Below are 18202 nucleotides of genomic sequence, written 5' to 3' on the forward strand. Positions count from 1 at the left end.
ATTTCCCTGCCAACAACATTTTCCCACAATGCATCATCATTCACAGTATGCTGGAGTATACTGTAGTGCTTCACGGTATATTACTGTTTTACTGATAAATGTAAAAATGTACCATGTAGATCACAATTTTTCATTACAGCGTAATATCCATCTCTCAATCCTATTACTCAGAATTGTTTGAAAAAGTTGACAGTTGCCAATCCAACAATGCCCTGCAGTTACAGTAATGTACTGTTAAACCGGCAGGGTAGCCTAGTGGTTAGAGCGTTGGACTAGTAACCGAAAGGTTGCAAGTTCAAATCCCCGAGCTGTCGTTCTGCCCCTGAACAGGCCCACTGTTCCTAGGCCGTCATTGAAAATAAGAATTTGTTCTTAACTGACTTGCCTAGTAAAATAAAGGTAAAATTAAAAATGTTTCTTTGGAATTTACGTTATCATTTACTGTTTACGCCTAAAATCACCCAGAGTGCATTGTCATTTACCACAATTTACTGAACATTATTAACATGATACTTTATTGTTAGTTTTATTGTATAATCCTGTCAAAACAACAAGACATTTTTAAAGTGTGGTGGAGAGAGAGGTGGTGCCTGAGGGTGTTAGAAGGGTTGGGGGAAGTGTTGCACTTTGCATGTAAATGGTTGTTAGAGTGCTGCAGGGACCTGTATAGAGCCTGAAAGAGAATAATGACGACGATAGGAAAGATAGTTGAGGACACCGGGGTAATCAAGGGCAACTATTTGGATGTACTGTGACCTGGAATGACTTATGATCCGATCTATGACGTCTCAGACAAAGCGGAAAGGGTTCATTTCTGCTGGGTGGTGATGAGAGCACTTTGTACACCCCACCAAGACCTGAAGTGTGAGGATTATTTAACCCCATCAGTCCCGAGATCCCAGAAAAAAACACATCTCCATATCCAGCCCATATATTTAGACTCACAATGAAATGTTTGACCATTTTATTTTCAGAATAACCAGGGCTACAATTAGAACATAAAACTGATTGACATAAAAAGTTGCAATCGTGAGTTTTATTGACAAATGTCAATAAAAAAAAAACGATAAGAAGGAATTGATTAATGCTGTAAGTACAGAAATTGTTTTCTCAGTGGGAAATGAATATCCAACTAGTCAGTGACAACTGTTGAGTTGAGCTGGTGACCGCAACAATGTAAGCTTATTACAGTATGGTAGATACTATGTCCTGGGATTTACTATTATCTTCTAGGTAGAAGTGTCAGAGCAACCATGTGCGTGTTCTTGAGAGTCTGAGCTTTTCATAGATAGCTACAAACTACTAAAGGCTCAAACCATTGACTGTATAGACGTTTCTGTAAAAAGACCTGGCACCGGACCCCTTCAAGCATCTGCCCTTGTCTCACAAACAGAGCTCTAGCTCAGCCCCTGTTAATCACACAGACTAATGGGACCAACGGATGCGGAAGAAACAGACCAATCAAATGTTACAACTCAGAAGTCTGCTCAAACGCACAATGTTTAAAATGAATTAGAAGTCAAAAACGTGCTGGCGTCGTGGGGGGACTCATTGGGTTAAGGACAATTTAATATTTAATTTTTATTTAATTAGGCAACCCAGTTTACAATGATGGCATATCAAGGCCAAACCCTAACCTGGGACAACGCTGCGCCAATTGTGCGCCTCCCAATCACGGCCGGTTGTGATACAGCCTGGAATCTGTAGTGACACCTCTAGCCCTGAGATGCAGTGCCTTAGACCGCTGCGCCACTCAGGATCTCAATGCAGTGTTTGAACATCTTGTCATTTGAGGTTTGCTAGTGCATTAAAAAGGTATTTGGTGAAGCAGAAAGAAAGTTAACAGTGAAGGTGCTATCAAATGTTTCAGACAAATCTGTCTATTGTTTAATAGTTGGTTTTAAATTCTCATAATTTGGATACAATAGAGGGACAGACTCTGTCTCATCAAGACGACTCAATCGATTTTGTGCCACAATCATGAGATTACCTGTTAGTGGCGGGTGTAGCTGGTGCATGGAAGTCAGACGCAGGAGAGCAGAGATGAATGGACAAAGCACTTGACTTAGGCAATCCTGTCAGAACACAACTGCCCAAAGAACAAGTGAGGCAGCACAAAGTACAAAACCCAAGTACAAAGTACACAAAGGACGGGTGTAAAACAAAACTCGGCACAAACCAGACGGCCGTGTACCAACCTTGACAATAAACAATACCCCACACAGACATGGAGGGAACAGAGGGCTAAATACACATGCTAATTAGTAGGAGATGTAAACCAGGTGTGCAGGAAGACAAGACAAAACAAATGGAAAATGAAAGGTGGATCGGCGATGGCTAGAAGACCGGAGACGTCGACCGCCGAACGTCGCCCGAACAAGGAGAGGAACCGACTTTGGCGGAAGTCGTGACATTACCTTTCTGAAGCAAAAACCCATCAGGACTTCAAATTTATTTGGTTTTCCCGAAATTCAAAACATCAATCCCTTTTCTGTGAAATGAGTCTGATACCTAATTTTAAAAGGTCCCCATTGTTATTGTCTTCGTGATCGGCTGAACAAGACTATAAAATAAGATATCACACATCATGCAAAAGACAACTTTGTTGGGACAAACTTCATATTGCTACTGATAAATTATATTTGATATTGTTGGGACAAACTTCATATTGCTTCTGATAAATTACATTTTATATGGTATATTTTTAAGAGATACCATAAATACAATATTTTATTTAAAGAATAAATGACGAAAGAAAAACGTTTGTGTCACTTGAATAGATGTATGCCTCATATTCCAGTTACCTCTGTTTGGTTTCCATGTCTGTATTCCGCCCAGAGCATCTAAGTGAAATATGTTCACAGCATATGCCATGTACAGAGATGGCATCAGGAGGCCGGGGAGTCGGAATAAGTTCATTAAACGCTGAGGTGGTAGCTAGGCATGGCACTGGGTTGCCCTTCAGCTATAAGACAAAGTCACTCACACTACAACTGTCCCCCACGCTCTGGTGAGAAAACAAACCTCAAGACGGACCAGTAGAGGACCTGTGTGACCATTATTTTTTTATGATTTTGTTTTAGATTACATTAGAAAACTTTATTATCCTCTATCATTTTCCTCTATGGATTGAAAGGTTGCATTTTGTCATTCTAAAATAATTCTGGAGGGTCATTAAAAATTCCCTGTGAGTCAATGTATATGTACGAGACTGTCCTCCTCCATCCCTGTCAGTAATTTAGTGGCCGGTCTTCAGTGCATACTGCATAAAAGCCAGACATGACAAGGAATCTCTCTGAGGGGTTGGAACATGTCTTGTCAATCACACAGAGAGGCTTTGGTGTGAGCCCAGGGCAATACTGGATGAATACTGGATGTGAAAAGAGAGAGGACGTTTAAATCTCTTCTGTTTCCTCTTTGGCTTCTAACCAGCCCCGACCCGGCTTCTGTCTTAAGGTCCTAGAGGGCAGAGGGTGATTTAGTTTGAGTAGACCTTTCATGCATACATACAGTATTGTAGGCTAGATCTTTTGAGTCATGTCTGAAGACACAAGTTTGTGATGAAAGTGATTGTTTTCAGTAGATGTTTGTGCCATTTAGGATGAAAGCCTGTGACAGAGGCTGAGGGATCGTTGTAGAACTAGGTCTGTCTGACGAGACATGACAGAAACATCATATCCACTTCCCCTTTTTCCTCATCTCACAATGTCAATAAGCAACACTGATCTTTGCTGATTATTCTCCAGTGTCATGTGACCATGTCACCTGCAGCTTCAGGGAAGTGCTTTCATCAAGTTCTGCCTGTCCTGTGTGGATTAGGATAATGCAGAGGAACCATCTATCTGGACCATCATAAATTACACACTTCAATTTGAGCTATTCTCATTTTTCTAAGTGGAATAATCTAGAGGAGATGGGATCATTTAAAAATATCGCTTTTTTTAATCTGCAGGCATCCTCTACCATGGGGGGTTATCTGTCAATGGAGCTTCTACTGTAGTTGTTCTAATTTGTCTGTTTGAGGAGCCAGTTTCTCACCCCAAAGGGGTTTTACTTCATAGCATGTGGTGCAGAGAGGATGTGCTTAGGTTGTTCGCAAGCTGTGCTGGAATCGAACAAGCCTTGAATGACATACATTTTCAAACACATCTACATTGACTGAACCTGGGGCCTACTTCCATTATCATTGATAGAAAAACATGTATACCAGTATTCTATTTTTTATAAATTACAGGAGGCATGTCAGTGACACTCGCAACTATATTGTCTTTAATTAGTGCATCATAAAAATGTGTGTGTGTGTGTCTCAGCGTGTGTGGCATCAGTTTCATCAACTCTAATCGACTTAGTTAAAGTAAAGGTTCACCCATTGTGAATGTTACATCGTATTTGTGCATCTTTGAGCTATTCGCCATGCAAGCCGGCAGAAAAACAGCCAGTTGGATGCGTCATACTGGCTGTATTTCGGCCTGCTTGAGCGGCGTTATCGCTCAGATACATATGAAAACATGAAATGCACTGGGAATCGATAGAACACAAATACGATATAACATTCCATTGACCACCACGTTTCTACCGCTTCTTCAATTTCTTCACACAAATCTATAATATGATGGATTGTTTGAAAATAAAGATAGGGTCTAACGAGTAATTCTATGTTCCGATGGCTCGTTTCAAAATTAATGTAAAATGACATGTTAGACCCTATATTCCACAGAGTAATTAAACACTCCAGTCTCCAAGTGTCTTGCTAGTATTTATCTACAACACCTGCCTCTTAGACCTCTTCTCATGAGACGGAGGGTTATTGAGTCCTCTGGCTCAGTCCTTGTTTCGCTCTGTAGCCTATGGCCATAGAATACACATCCTCCACTAAGCAAAGTGCTGATAAACAAACACAGATCAATTAAATGAACCCATGACCCCCCCGAGAGCTATGGCTCTGAAAGAGCATTTGTCTAATGAACTGTCATGTAGAAGCTATGTTGTGCTGATGGGAAGAGCTGTTTGCTGTGTTGTATGTGTCCCAGAGGCATGCATCCAAGGTTGTTGATTAAATAATAGTCAACATACCATTTTTTAAACCTATAATCCTTAGTTGCTACATCCATTTTTTGAGTTATAAAGTAATGATATATACCCATTGATTGTCAAAGAATATAACAAATGACTAATGAGCTTAGTTCAACTCTCATACCCCATCAGAACCCAAAATACAGGCTTGTTTTACTCCAATGTCTGCAAACAACACTGTATAGCATAAAAACATGGTTCTAACTAAAATGTAAATATCATGATTAGTCAGTCCTTGCATCCCAAGCTTTTTCAATGAATTTGAGAGTGGTTATGTTTCTCCAGGCCCATCCCTCTGCTTTTTACTAAAATAGAGACAGGGAGATACTTTGTTATTTTTTCAATTAAGGATTCTAGCTTCAAGGCAATATATTCTCCTTGGAGTCTCTCATTCTTTTTTATAGCAGGTTTCCAGTTGCATGCATTCCAATTCTGGTGTCACCTCTATGCCCTTCCAGCACTCAAAGTCACGGGTGTACGAACAACCGGTCCTGGCAATCTAAAGTGAGCACACCTGCTTCCCCATCATTACGCACACCTGCTCCCCATTGTTACGCACACCTGCTCCCCATTGTTACGCACACCTGCTCCCCATCGTTACGCACACCTGCTCCCCATCGTTACGCACACCTGCTCCCCATTGTTACGCACACCTGCTCCCCATCGTTACGCACACCTGGACTTCATCCCCACCCTGATTACTCTCCCTTCATATATCCCTCAGTGAGTCTCAGTCATCAGGCAGTATTGGTTTTTGGTTACGTTTAGTATGCGGCTTCGGTTTAGTATTAACGGCATGATTATTATGAAATTCACTTTCTGTTCCCTGACTCCCTGCATATATGTTACATCTGATCCTGGTAGTGGGTACCCACAGGGATGAAGGTTTGTATTTTCACCCAGCACTAACAGACCTGATTCAACAAATCAACAAGCACCTTGATGAGCTGAATCTGGTGCGCTGGATGGACAGGATTGTGTATGCTACAGTGTGCTACAGTTTGCCATGTACTGTGTATTTAAATACTGTATTCTCGACAAAGCTCATTGTCATTTCTACTACTGTACATTGCATTATACTGTAGTTACACTTTATACTGCACGTATAGATTGCATATGGATTACTGTTAAAGTGTTATTTAGTTTAAGTGGATTCGTTGTGATGTATCTAGATTATTATTTATTTTTTAAATTGTAATTTTATTGTTAGGAGCTAGTAACGTAAGCATTTCGTTGCACCCGCTCTAACATCTGTTAAAGTGTGTATGTGACCCATAAACGTTGATTCGTCATGCCAATGCCTCTTCATGTGCAGATAAATCCTTCAACTTGGAAATGTTTGTGTGAAATATTGCAAACCTCAGTGTCGGTTTATAAATACAATTTGATTGATTTATCCCGGCAGCATGGTAATAGGTTATTGGATCTGCACTGTGCGGAGGATAAGGTGTGTGTGAGCCATTGGTGTAGGTTCATATATATGCACATGGACAGATGTGTAAGGGCAGGGGAAGAAAATACACAATTCCCAGAAACCCCCGATAATAGCCTGAATGTTCTCCTCTGACAGCCATAATAGTCTAAAAGTATTTAATTAACATTTCTCAGAACTGTCCATTGTATCTAGAAAGAAAAGCAATCATGGAGTGGTTGAGGTTTCATGGTCAGAAGGTATAGAAAAATAATAGTATTTTATATACTACAACAGAGATGTGTTTTGTTTTTTTGAAGGCAGAAAATGGACAAAGGAAAATGACATTGACCCACGGCATAGTGTCCACTTGCGGTTCCTGGGCTCCAAACAGCCCTGAGGGATGAGATGTCTCTCGCTGCCCAAGCACTTTGACACCTAGTAACCAGAGCCATTACGCAACGAAAAACACATCAGCTTCCAGCCCACAAGACCCCCTTAAGCATTCCACAGAGAGGGACCATGGCTCTCTTGTTGCCCTCTTAAAAAGCACAAGTGTGCATCCCAAATGACACCCTATTCTCTTTATATTGTACTAGTATTGACCAGAGCTCTATGGGGGGAATAGGGTGCCATTTGAGACGTACTCTTGGAGGTGACATCATCCTATGGCATTCACTAACCTAATTGAACTTTTTCTTTATTTTCTATTATGCATATTTAATCATCTTCTCTCATATTGGGTGACTTAGCCTCCTGAGAGAATCCATAGTGATCTGTTGATGGCCTGTGTAGAGTAGAATAACAACGACAGAGAGATCCTGTGTCCTCCTAATATTTCTACATTATTTTACTTGTAGGTATGTGTGTACTGTTGTGAATTGTTAGATATTACTGCACTGCTGGAGCTAAGACACAAGCATTTTGCTAAACCCTCAATAACATCTGCTAAATATGTGTATGAGACCAATGAAATTGGATTAGATTAAGAGGAACAAGGGGAAAACAACCTAAAAAGTCTATGGAAAGGGAGTAGACCTGCTGAATGCAGTAACTCATGGGTTTTTATGATGGCCACAAATAACTGTAATTATGGTGTCCTTGATTTGTTGGTCACATGATGTCTTTCCTTATGGTTTGTATAGCCTTTATCTGTTGGGGCATCTATATGTTTATCCAAATAATGCAGACTTTACCATTTAAACTAATACTTCACAGCCAAACCATACGAGAAAGTAAATATTTGCGCTCAATTACTTTCCTTAACTGATCAAATGCATTGTAAACAACGTACATTTCCACACTAGACTAAACGTTTCTCTGTGAACATAATTCCCAGTTGGACGTGGCCTCATCTCTCATATGTGTGATTTCTAGCGCCCCTCTCTGGACAACATCTGAATAACACAGCACGGAGCAGAATGGAGCAGGATCAGAGACGCGTGTTGCTCATTCCAACAAGGACATGTGCGATAAGTGGAAGTGACACTCTATGGTGTTTTATGGAATCAAAACATTGAAATTAGTATGGATGTTATCACCCACATGTACATTATTATTCAAATCTATGACAGATCAACTTGTTTGTGTTATCAATTAGGGGCAGGAAATCTAACTGGCTGCGTGCGATAAGGCTGATTTGTGTGAATTAGAAAGATGGGAAAAAGTGATGTGTGAGTGTAGCTATTCTCAGAAAAAATATTCTGGCTTCTGTCCATGTGGTGAGCAGGGAGTGGTGTAGTGTTGACAGAGATGTAGTTTTGACAAGATGGTATACAGCTTATTTCAGAAATGACTTTTCGTAGCAGGTTAGGATAACTTATGAGATGTAAGCTAGGGATCTGAAAGCAATAACATACGGCTCAGAACTTTACTCCCGGTCCATACTGCTGCTGGTCTACAAAGTCGTGCCCCCCCCCCCTTCAGATTTGTTTAGTGTGTGTGTACAGCTACTGCAAAACGCAATAGTTCACTACAAGACTATGTCTGATCTGTGAGAGACGATGGACATGAACAAATCACTGACAGATATTCCATTGTGCTTCAGAGTGGAACATTTGTCATCCACTGTTGCTAGTTTCTGACTGTTTGACAGTTGTAAAAGGCAACCCTATCACAGGGAGCAACTCAAACAACTCAAACACAACACACTTTAATTACACAATAGTAGCAGAAACCGTCCCAATCGGTCAGTGCTAACTGGGAACCATGGGATGTCCCAACTCAACAATGAAGTTGACATGTTAAATGGTTACGGTAAGGGTTAAGGTTAGGGTTAGGTAAGGGTTAAGGTTAGGGTTTAGGGTAGGGACATCAAGGATCCCGGATAGCACTAACTCAGTGGGACAAACCACAGGTTAGAAGGGATAGCACTCACTCCCTAGTTTCTCTTCTCTTTTTCTTCCATTAAACTGTTGACTGTGGTTGGGGCTGCCGTCTCCTCAGCTTGCTGTGTCGCCCCCCGTTTGCCATTATGCTACCACAATGTTTTCATTTTTTTTGCGTCAGTTTAGGGACAGATTGGCATCCAATCTACAGGCTGGTTGAGGTACTGCCTGTATCTGTACGGTCTGCTGGTTCACCACACACTGGACACAACATGTACAAGAGTCATGAATTATTAAAGGTTTTGACTGTCTTTATTTAGTTATTCAGACAGATCAACCCAAAGCATTGTGGTCCCATCACAGCATGTACATCAGCAGGTCTCAATCTCCCAGACAGCAAAGGATACAAAGTAGAGACAGTGAAACCCAATCCATAGTCTGGGAGAGGCATGTCTTAGCTCTATTTCTTGCATTACAGAGAAGGCTACATTACTGTAGGTGTGCAGAATAGCATCAGAGGGATAAGTTGCAGAAGGAAGAAGAGGGAATCACTTATGTGATTGGGACAGTTCAGCGATTTTACCTAACACATTTGTTTCCTTCCTTTGAAGTAGTCTTCAGGAAGGGAACACATATCTTAATATGTAAAATATCAGAACTATCCCTTTACGCTCATGTGATTTTTATGTTGAGACAGAGAAGCTGAGTAAATCACAGTGGGCCAATTAATAGTAGTCATAATTGACATTGGCGCCGTGTCTGTAGGAATCGGGGTCCTGGGGCCCGATGGGAGCGTTCTCGTCATAATGGTGCTGGCGACCTTGGTCTGACGACCGGGCCAGGTCCATCCAGTAGGACAGGTCAGTCTCAAGCCTCTGTGGGATGGATAGACAGCAAGAGATTAAACGTTAATGAAATCGAGCTAGAAGACTCGTGAACTTGTTTGAATGAGAGTGAATAGGCAAGGTATTAGAAGAGGTAGTGTGTGTATTTGTGTGACAGCTGTAGTTGGAGAGATCCATCTCAAGGACAACTGGAGATACAATGAAATAATATCATAGCAGATGCTTTGATCCAAAGTTATATATATATATACACACACTACCGTTCAAAAGTTTGGGGTCACTTAAACATTTCCTTGTTTTTGAAATAACAGCACATGTTTTATCCATTAAAATGACATCAAATTGATCATAAATACAGTGTAGACATTGTAAATGTTGTAAATGGCTATTGTAGCTGGAAACGGCAGATTTTTTATGGAATATCTAGATAGGCGTACAGAGGCCCATTATCAGCAACCATCACTCCTGTGTTCCAATGGCATGTTGTGTTAGACGCCTCATAAGTCCTCAACTGGCAGCTTCACTAAATGGTACTCAACGTCAACAGTGAAGAGGAGACTCCGGGATGCTGGCCTTCTAGGCAGAGTTCCTCTGTCCAGTGTCTGTGTACTCTTGGCCATCTTAATCTTTTATTTTTATTGGCCAGTCTGAGATATGGCTTTTTCTCAGTCGCCTCTTGACGTTGAGACTGGTGTTTTGTGGGTACTATTTAATGAAGCTGCCAGTTGAGGACTTGTGAGGCGTCTGTTTCTCAAACTAGACACTCTAATGTACTTGTCCTCTTGCTCAGTTGTGCACCGGGGCCTCCCACTCTTCTTTCTATTCTGGTTAGAGACAGTTTGCGCTGTTCTGTGAAGGGAATAGTACACAGCGTTGTACGAGATCTTCAGTTTCTTGGCAATTTCTCACATGGAATAGCCTTCATTTCTCAGAACAAGAATAGACTGACAAGTTTCAGAAGAAATTACTTGGTTTCTGGACATTTTGAGCCTGTAATCGAACCCACAAATGCTGATGCTCCAGATACTCAACTAGTCTAAAGAAGGCCAGTTTTATTGCTTCTTTAATCAGAACAACAGTTATCAGCTGTGCTAACATAATTACAAAAGGGTTTTCTAATGATCAATTGGCCTTTAAAAATGCTAAACTTGGATTAGCTAACACAACGTGCCGTTGGAACACAGGAGTGACGGTTGCTGATAATGGGCCTTTGTACGCCTACTGTACGTAGTAGATATTCCATAAAAAAAAATTGCCGTTTCCAGCTACAATAGTCATTTGCAACATTAATAATGTCTACACTGTATTTCTGATCAATTTGATGTTATTTTAATGGACCATTTTTTTTGCTTTTCATTCAAAAACAAGGACATTTCTAAGTGACCCCAAACTTTTGAACGGTAGAGTATATAATGTATGACACCAGTGGGAAATCAACCTAAAGTAGTGTAAACATGTTTAAATAGATGCGGTTTTGGAAGGGACGGTGTGTGTGAGCTGGAGTATGACTGGCGTTAGAGGGCAACCTCACGTTCGTCTTGAATAATTAACGTTTTCTATTAGGCATTTCTGAAGTCAGGGGGCTTTATGTGGCGAGACGGTTTGGACAGGTCTGTCACTGTTGGACGATGGCCGCAGATGTGAGAATAATATTATGGCCCCTCATCGACTGATGTTGGAGCTGGGATGAACTGACACACGCACACGGGGGCAGCTGCTGAGCCCGCTAGGAGACAGGTGTCACAGATACCGACATTAACCCAATCACACAGCTTCGCTAACTGTTATAAAAAAATATCAACACACACCTTATAATAGAGCTGTCTGGACAGTGGAGAGAGGTTACACACACACACACACACACACTTTCTAATAGAACTGTCTGGATGGCGGAGTGGTTGTGTTGTGTTACTAAGACATTGCTGTAGACGGGAAGTCATGTCTCTGTACAGCCTCTATGAGACAAACAAACACAGAGACTGACCTTTTCATATGTTCACCTATCATTCCTGTAAATGCCACCATGGGACTTATACAAGGATGGAAAAATAATCAGAGGTTCTATAACCATATTAAAGGGAAATAATTCAGATTAGATTAAAGGTACAAGGAACTAGGAACATAATAGGAATGTGCTTGTACTGTGCTCTACATTCTTCCTGTAAGTCAGTTATTTGTAATATCACATGGAATTGTATATTTAAGTAATAAGGCATGAGGGGTGTGGTATATGGCCTATACACCACGGCTAACGGCTGTTCTTCCGTCGTGCCTGGATACAGCCCTTAGCCATGGTATATTGGTCAGATACCACAAACAACTGAGGTGCCTTATTGGTATTATAAACTGGTTACCAACGTAATTAGAGCAGTAAAAATAAATGTTCTGTCAAACCCGTGGTATACGGTCTGATATAACACGGCTGTCAGCCAATCAGCATTCAGGGCTCAAACCACCCAGTTTATAATACATGATAGTATAAGCTGCAGTTGTAGTTTACTAGATCGGATTACTGTAAGGACTGTAGGAATGTTTTACTGACCAATGGGTAAAGCATCTGTGTGTGCAGAGTGCAGTGCATTGTGAAGGGTGCAGTGTGCAGTGCACCTACCGCCTCGTCATAACCCATGTGCATAAACTGCATGATCCATTGCTGCACATCTGGCCTGCTGCGGTCCCAGATGTTCCTCTTGGGCCTCCGTAGGGAGGTCAGGAACTCTTTGGCCTTGGAGGGGGTCATTGCCACCCCCACAGGCTTCATACCTCCGCCCACTACGGAAATACAGGCAGGAGAGGTTAAGGGACAAGTTGCGGATGTAAAGAAGTCAATAAGCACACCTGTTTGCCCACAGCAGGGTCGGAGGCAGGGGGAAGTGTGCAGGGAGCAGGGGAGCTGTCAGTGACTGAGAGACAGAGTGGTTCTGACCGACTAGCAGTAGCCAGGACAGACAGGAGAGGAGCCTAAGGCTGCATCAGCGACACTCTATAAATATCAACGGGTGTCTTTAGATTATTTATAAGACTCATAAAGGCATCATCATCTGAAACTGTCACTTATCAATCCAGACACGGATCCCACAGAGGACTGCGTGTGTGGAGGTCTGTCTGAACTTGACAGGGCTATTCCAAGCTAGACAAGTGTGAAAAGTTTACCGCCTGAGGTGGATTTGTCGATAAAGTTCTTTTTTTAAAACATTTTTATTGAACCTTTATTTAACTAAGCGAGTGAAAAAGGTGAATTGTTTTCCTGGCGTGTATGACGATGTAGTGTGGCTCAGTGTAGTCAGTGTGTGTGTAGCCTCAGCTGTGAGAAACAGCCATAATCCATATTACCATCTCTTTTCTTCAGTAGTCTGTGGAGCTTGCTCTCCGCTGTGCCATCTGTTGGAGACGCACAGACAAAAGAGGTTAAAGAAAGACAAAGCAGATATATTGTACTTGATCTAAACATTGCATCAGTTTGTATTAACTGTTATATCACTATTACGAAAGACGTACGCTGAGCGTACAACATATTTGTATTGAGTTGCACCCCCTTTCGGCCTCAGAACAGCCTCCATTCGTCGGAGCGTGGACTCCACAAGGTGCTGGCCCATGTTGACTCCTATGCTTCCCACAGTTGTGTCAAGTTGGCTGGATGTTTTTGGGCGGTGAGCCTGTTTGTTTATTTTGAAGAACATATGCCATTGTAACCTCACCCACCGAATGCACTCTTGACTCCTTTCAATGCGCAACACAATTCTGCTTCTCTGAATTGCCTTGTTAAAGCCTAACACTGTAATGATCATATTTTATCATTTAGCTAGTCATGTTGGCAATAGAACACACTTTTAAATCATGCCCACCTGACCCAGATTGAGATTTAGAATGGATCGTTTGAGGATTGCGTAAACAACAACGGTAATTGGGTGATTGCAAGGTTGTGTTCCAAACGAAACAACTACAACTATGCTTGCTGTAGTTCCTCAATGGCACAGCTAAAAAAAAAACAACAACATATAATTGAAGACTCTTCTTTGAGTCATAAAAGTGCATTGAAATTGCTTAGGAACCAGTTAGACCTCTCACTCAAACCATTTAAATGGTTTCGTCTTATGTTGCACCTACCCCACATTCTCCAGGAACATTATCATCATCTTACAGATTATATCCAGAGTATTTTCGGATTTAGTTTTCAACAAATATGGGGAAAAGTACAATAAAATGGACATAAAATCAACAGTGTAATGTTTGGATTCAGTCTTATGTCAGGTGTGCCCAATTTTGGTCTAATCATGTTCCCATTATCTCCAAACTGTTCCCTTTCAATTGTTACCATGGTTATGCATAGGCTTTGCATATTTATTCTGTCAGAAACATTTCAATGTAGCCCTATCCATACAGGCCCATTCCCACAAGTGTAAAGGGTCATGGACGTGTTGTATAAATGTAGTTCTTTAAATGCAGTGTGGTGTGGTTTGATGGCCGGTTAGAGAGGTAGTGAGCAGAGACCTTCTTCCTCTAGCTAGCAGACAGTAGACGGTGGGAGGGTGATATTCACGGACAAACAATGTGACACGAGGGTGTGAAATCCTCCCTCCAGGAGCTGTGGTTTGGTTTGACCTCCTTTTGTCCTCCACACGCAAATACTTCAATCCACCCCCCCCCCCTTTTTTTTTAAAACTCTCCCTCCCTCTTGCTATTCTCTTGGTTTTACCTCTCCTTTTTATCTCCCTCTCTCTTCTAACCATTATTCTTTCTCCTGGTGAGCTTCAAAAATCGAAGCTTCCTACAGAGCATCCAAGATGGTGGCTACAAGGCGGATAGAATAGCCACTGAACTCTTTCAAAATCAGACGTCACACTTGTCCTCAAGGAGAAGAAAAAAATCCAGTCTTGGCCGATCTCAGCAATTTCGAAAAAGAGTGAGATGGGAAAAATATTGAGACAGGCGTGCAAGGCCCTCTTTTCGAAAATCTCTATTCTACGCAACAATTTTGTCACGTGGCAACATACTATGACATTTGAATGCATCAACCTGCAAATTTACAGTATACATGTGATTGGTCTGTGAGTACACTCAATACCAAATGTACAGTATAAATGTGATTGGTCTGTGAGTACACTCAATCACAAATGTACAGTATAAATGTGATTGGTCTGTGAGTACACTCAATCACAAATGTACAGTATAAATGTGATGGGACAGTGAGTACACTCAATCACAAATGTACAGTATACATGTGATGGGTCTGTGAGTACACTCAATCACAAATGTACAGTATAAATGTGATGGGTCAGTGAGTACACTCAATCACAAATGTACAATATACATGTGATTGGTCTGTGAGTACACTCAATCACAAATGTACAGTATAAATGTGATGGGTCTGTGAGTACACTCAATCACAAATGTACAATATGGATGTGAGTGACTGAAGGGTTTTTACCTGAGTGAGCGCAGTAGGAGAGGAAGGCCGTTAGCAGTAGAACCTGCAGACAGAGTTTGTGGAAAGCCATGGTCTCCGTCTCTGTCCCAGATGACTCTCTGAGCTTCAGGAAGCAGTGGGTAGAAGAAGCGGGAAGAGAATCAGGAGCAGTGGAAGCAGGAGTCTCCCCACAGGCCCAGAGAACAAACATTCCTCCCTGGAAGAAAACCTGCTTGTGCCGGTTCAGGAATGTCGTAAAAGGAAGACCCAGCCAAACAGACTCGGTCATTCTCTCTCATTCAATGTGTGGGTGATATGTTTGTTGGATGGGTAATGCTTTATTTGGATAGTCCATCTGTAGACACTCTACAGACGGTCTACAAGCTATTAGTAACACTTCAACTAACTATATACTAACCACAACCTCATCCTAGCCCTAAACTTAACACTTACCCTAACCCTGATTCTAAACCTAGCCCTAACCATCTGAGGCAGTTGCTAATCAACAGATAGTTTGTTGAAAGTATGTTTAGGGCTCCCGAGTGGCGCAGCGGTCTAAGGCATTGCATGTCAGTGCTAGAGGCGTCACTACAGACCCTGGTTCGATTCCAGGCTGTATCACAACAGGCCGTGATTGGGAGACCCATAGGGCGGAGCACAATTGGCCCAGTGCTGTCCAGGTTAGGGTTTGGCCGGGAAAGGCCGTAATTGTAAATACGAATTTCTTCTTAACTGACTTACCTGGTTAAATAAAAAAATCTAAAAATGAGCATCTGTAGAGAATGGACTTTTTGGGACTATCCAAATAAAGTGTGACTGAGCATTACTACATCTAGAGTAGTGTCCGTTTAAGATATTGTGCTTTCTCTTACTGAGATAATCTGATGTTTTTTCTGTCAATTGTCTTTACACAGAAAGTGGGAATTGTAACTGTCAAACAACTTGTCAAGCCTGATCAATGATGTCATGGAAACACAGAAGAATGTCCTCAAAGAGAACGCAGAAAACCTCCATATCATATTTCCTCCACAACGTCGGCAGTAAATGATAGTTTTCCTGTGTGCTTTTTTTTTAGACCAAGTAGTAACTTAACAAATTGCATCATGATGCTGCAATCAACAAATCGGGGACCATGTTTATGGAACACAACTCAAGGAAGTTTCCCCCTGGGGCATGTTTCCATGCAGAAAGAGCAAAATATCTCAAGGGAAGGACAGATGTTTCTGAACATGAAAAAACACATCCCCACAGAGAGAAAAAAAAAAACTTTTGAATTTCATTTCCTTAATTTACTTTGAAGTTTGTCGAAGCCCCAAGATCATGGAGACTAGTCCTCTCTACACAGGTAGGGGGCAGTACATTTGATTTCAAATTGTTCCAATTCTGCACCCTTTTTCCAGCACCAGTCAAAAGTTTGGACACACCTACTCATTCAAGGGTTTTTCTTTATTTGTACTATTTTCTACTTTGTAGAGTAATAGTGAAGACATTAAAACTAAGAAAGAACACATATGGAAACACGTAGTAAAGTGTTAAACAAATCAAAATATATTTTAGATTTGAGATGATTCAAATAGCCACCCTTTGCCTTGATGACAGCTTTGCACAATCTTGGCATTCTCTCAACCATCTTCATGAGGTAGACACCTGGAATGCATTTCAATTAACAGGTATACCTTGTTAAAAGTTCATTTGTGGAATTTCTTTCCTTCTATATGTGTTTGAGCTAATCAGTTGTGTTGTGACAAAGCAGGGATGGTATACAGAATATGGCCCTATTTGGTAAAAGACCAAGTCCATATTATGGCAAGAACAGCTCGAATAAGAGAAAAGAAACGACAATCCATCATTACTTTAAGACATGAAGGTCAGTCAATGCAGAAAATGTCAAATACTTTGAAAGTTTCTTCAAGTGCAGTCGCAAAATCGCTATGAAGTCTCTTATGAGGATCGTCAGGCAGGGCCCCACCTGTTTGCAAACAATATAACAATATAAAAAAAACTGTTTAATTAAAGCTGCATAAATAAAGCCTGGGGTGGCAGGTAGCCTAGTGGTTAGAGCGTTGGGCCAGTAACCAGCAGGTAGCCTCGTGGTTAGAGCGTTGGGCCAGTAACCAGCAGGTAGCCTCGTGGTTAGAGCGTTGGGCCAGTAACCAGCAGGTAGCCTCGTGGTTAGAGTGTTGGGCCAGTAACCAGCAGGTAGCCTCGTGGTTAGAGCGTTGGGCCAGTAACCGGGAAGGTTGCTGGATCCAATCCCTGAGCTGACAAGGTACAAATCTGTCATTCTGCCCCTGAACAAGACAATTAACCCACTGTGCCCTGGTAGGCTGTCATTGTAAATAAGAATTTGTTCTTAACTGACTTGCCTGGTTACATCTTTTAAAAAAATAAAAAAATACAAACATGGTTTCTTTTTTGCTTTCTTGAGTAAGGCATCTCCAAAACGCAGGTGTTTCAGCCTAGGTCAGTGCTTTCTGTGGCGGTGAGGCAAGCCAGCAGAAAATACAAAGTATTGTGCCTGATTGGCTCAGTTTTCTGGCACTCATGGGACAGTACGTCACCCCTAAGTCTAAGGTTAAAGCTCTAAAAATGTTTCCCCTTGGGTTCTGCCATAGAGTTATATTAGAAGCGTCCATCCAAGAAGGCTCAAGGTCATTGGCCACAGATATAATGTGATTTGATGTCATTCTATCCACAGTAGCTTTGATTGGACTGATCATGTCAACATCTTACTTTCAAAGTCTTAGCTAGCAGTCATCATCATAAATCAAGTCGACAATCTACTAGCACATCCTTTTTAATCCTTGTCATATGAAGAGAAATAATGAAGAGAAATTATAGATAAAACGTATCGGTGTTCATCGGCCATTGAACATAAAGATTGAGTTGTTTGGAAGGAATCCGTGGCTAACTGCAAGCAGTGCAAAGCAATTAGTAACAGTAGCCTGCTATTCAATGGAGTGGCTGTGTGTTTTTTTCCCCAGAGTTCCCACCAGAGAATGACAGACTTTGATGACAAAACCGCCGCGCCACCTTCATGTTGAAGTGAGTACAGCACAACAAGGTGAGTCGAAAAAATGTATTGTATGCTGCTGCATAAATGATGTAATATGCCAGGAAGATATGTATACTGTAGCTA

The 18202-nt window shown here is 41.5% G+C and overlaps 1 protein-coding gene across 1 annotated transcript; it reads right to left on the bottom strand.

Moving 5' to 3' along the window:
- Window positions 1-9101: 9101 nt before the first annotated feature.
- Window positions 9102-15290, bottom strand: LOC110496920 (augurin-A). Its single transcript, XM_036952290.2, has 4 exons — window positions 15085-15290; window positions 12990-13037; window positions 12268-12428; window positions 9102-9686 (listed from the first exon to the last, which is right to left on the bottom strand). Exons 1-4 carry the CDS (start codon window positions 15272-15274, stop codon window positions 9537-9539), a joined length of 549 nt encoding a protein of 182 aa, XP_036808185.2. The 5' UTR covers window positions 15275-15290; the 3' UTR covers window positions 9102-9536.
- Window positions 15291-18202: the final 2912 nt, after the last annotated feature.

The sequence above is a fragment of the Oncorhynchus mykiss genome, chromosome 18 (genome assembly GCF_057628025.1).
Source record: "Oncorhynchus mykiss isolate SJ-2025 chromosome 18, ASM5762802v1, whole genome shotgun sequence".
NCBI classification, from domain to species: domain Eukaryota; kingdom Metazoa; phylum Chordata; class Actinopteri; order Salmoniformes; family Salmonidae; genus Oncorhynchus; species Oncorhynchus mykiss.

What these genes read in the sequence shown, in the direction of transcription:
- LOC110496920 (XM_036952290.2), bottom strand. Translation starts at nt 15,274, where the DNA reads ATGTTTGTTCTCTGGGCCTGTGGGGAGACTCCTGCTTCCACTGCTCCT. An exon ending in CTCCTACTGCGCTCACTCAG is followed by an intron (nt 13,038 to 15,084) that starts GTAAAAACCCTT and finishes CGTCTCCAACAG; the next exon opens with ATGGCACAGCGGAGAGCAAG. An exon ending in ACTACTGAAGAAAAGAGATG is followed by an intron (nt 12,429 to 12,989) that starts GTAATATGGATT and finishes GTATTTCCGTAG; the next exon opens with TGGGCGGAGGTATGAAGCCT.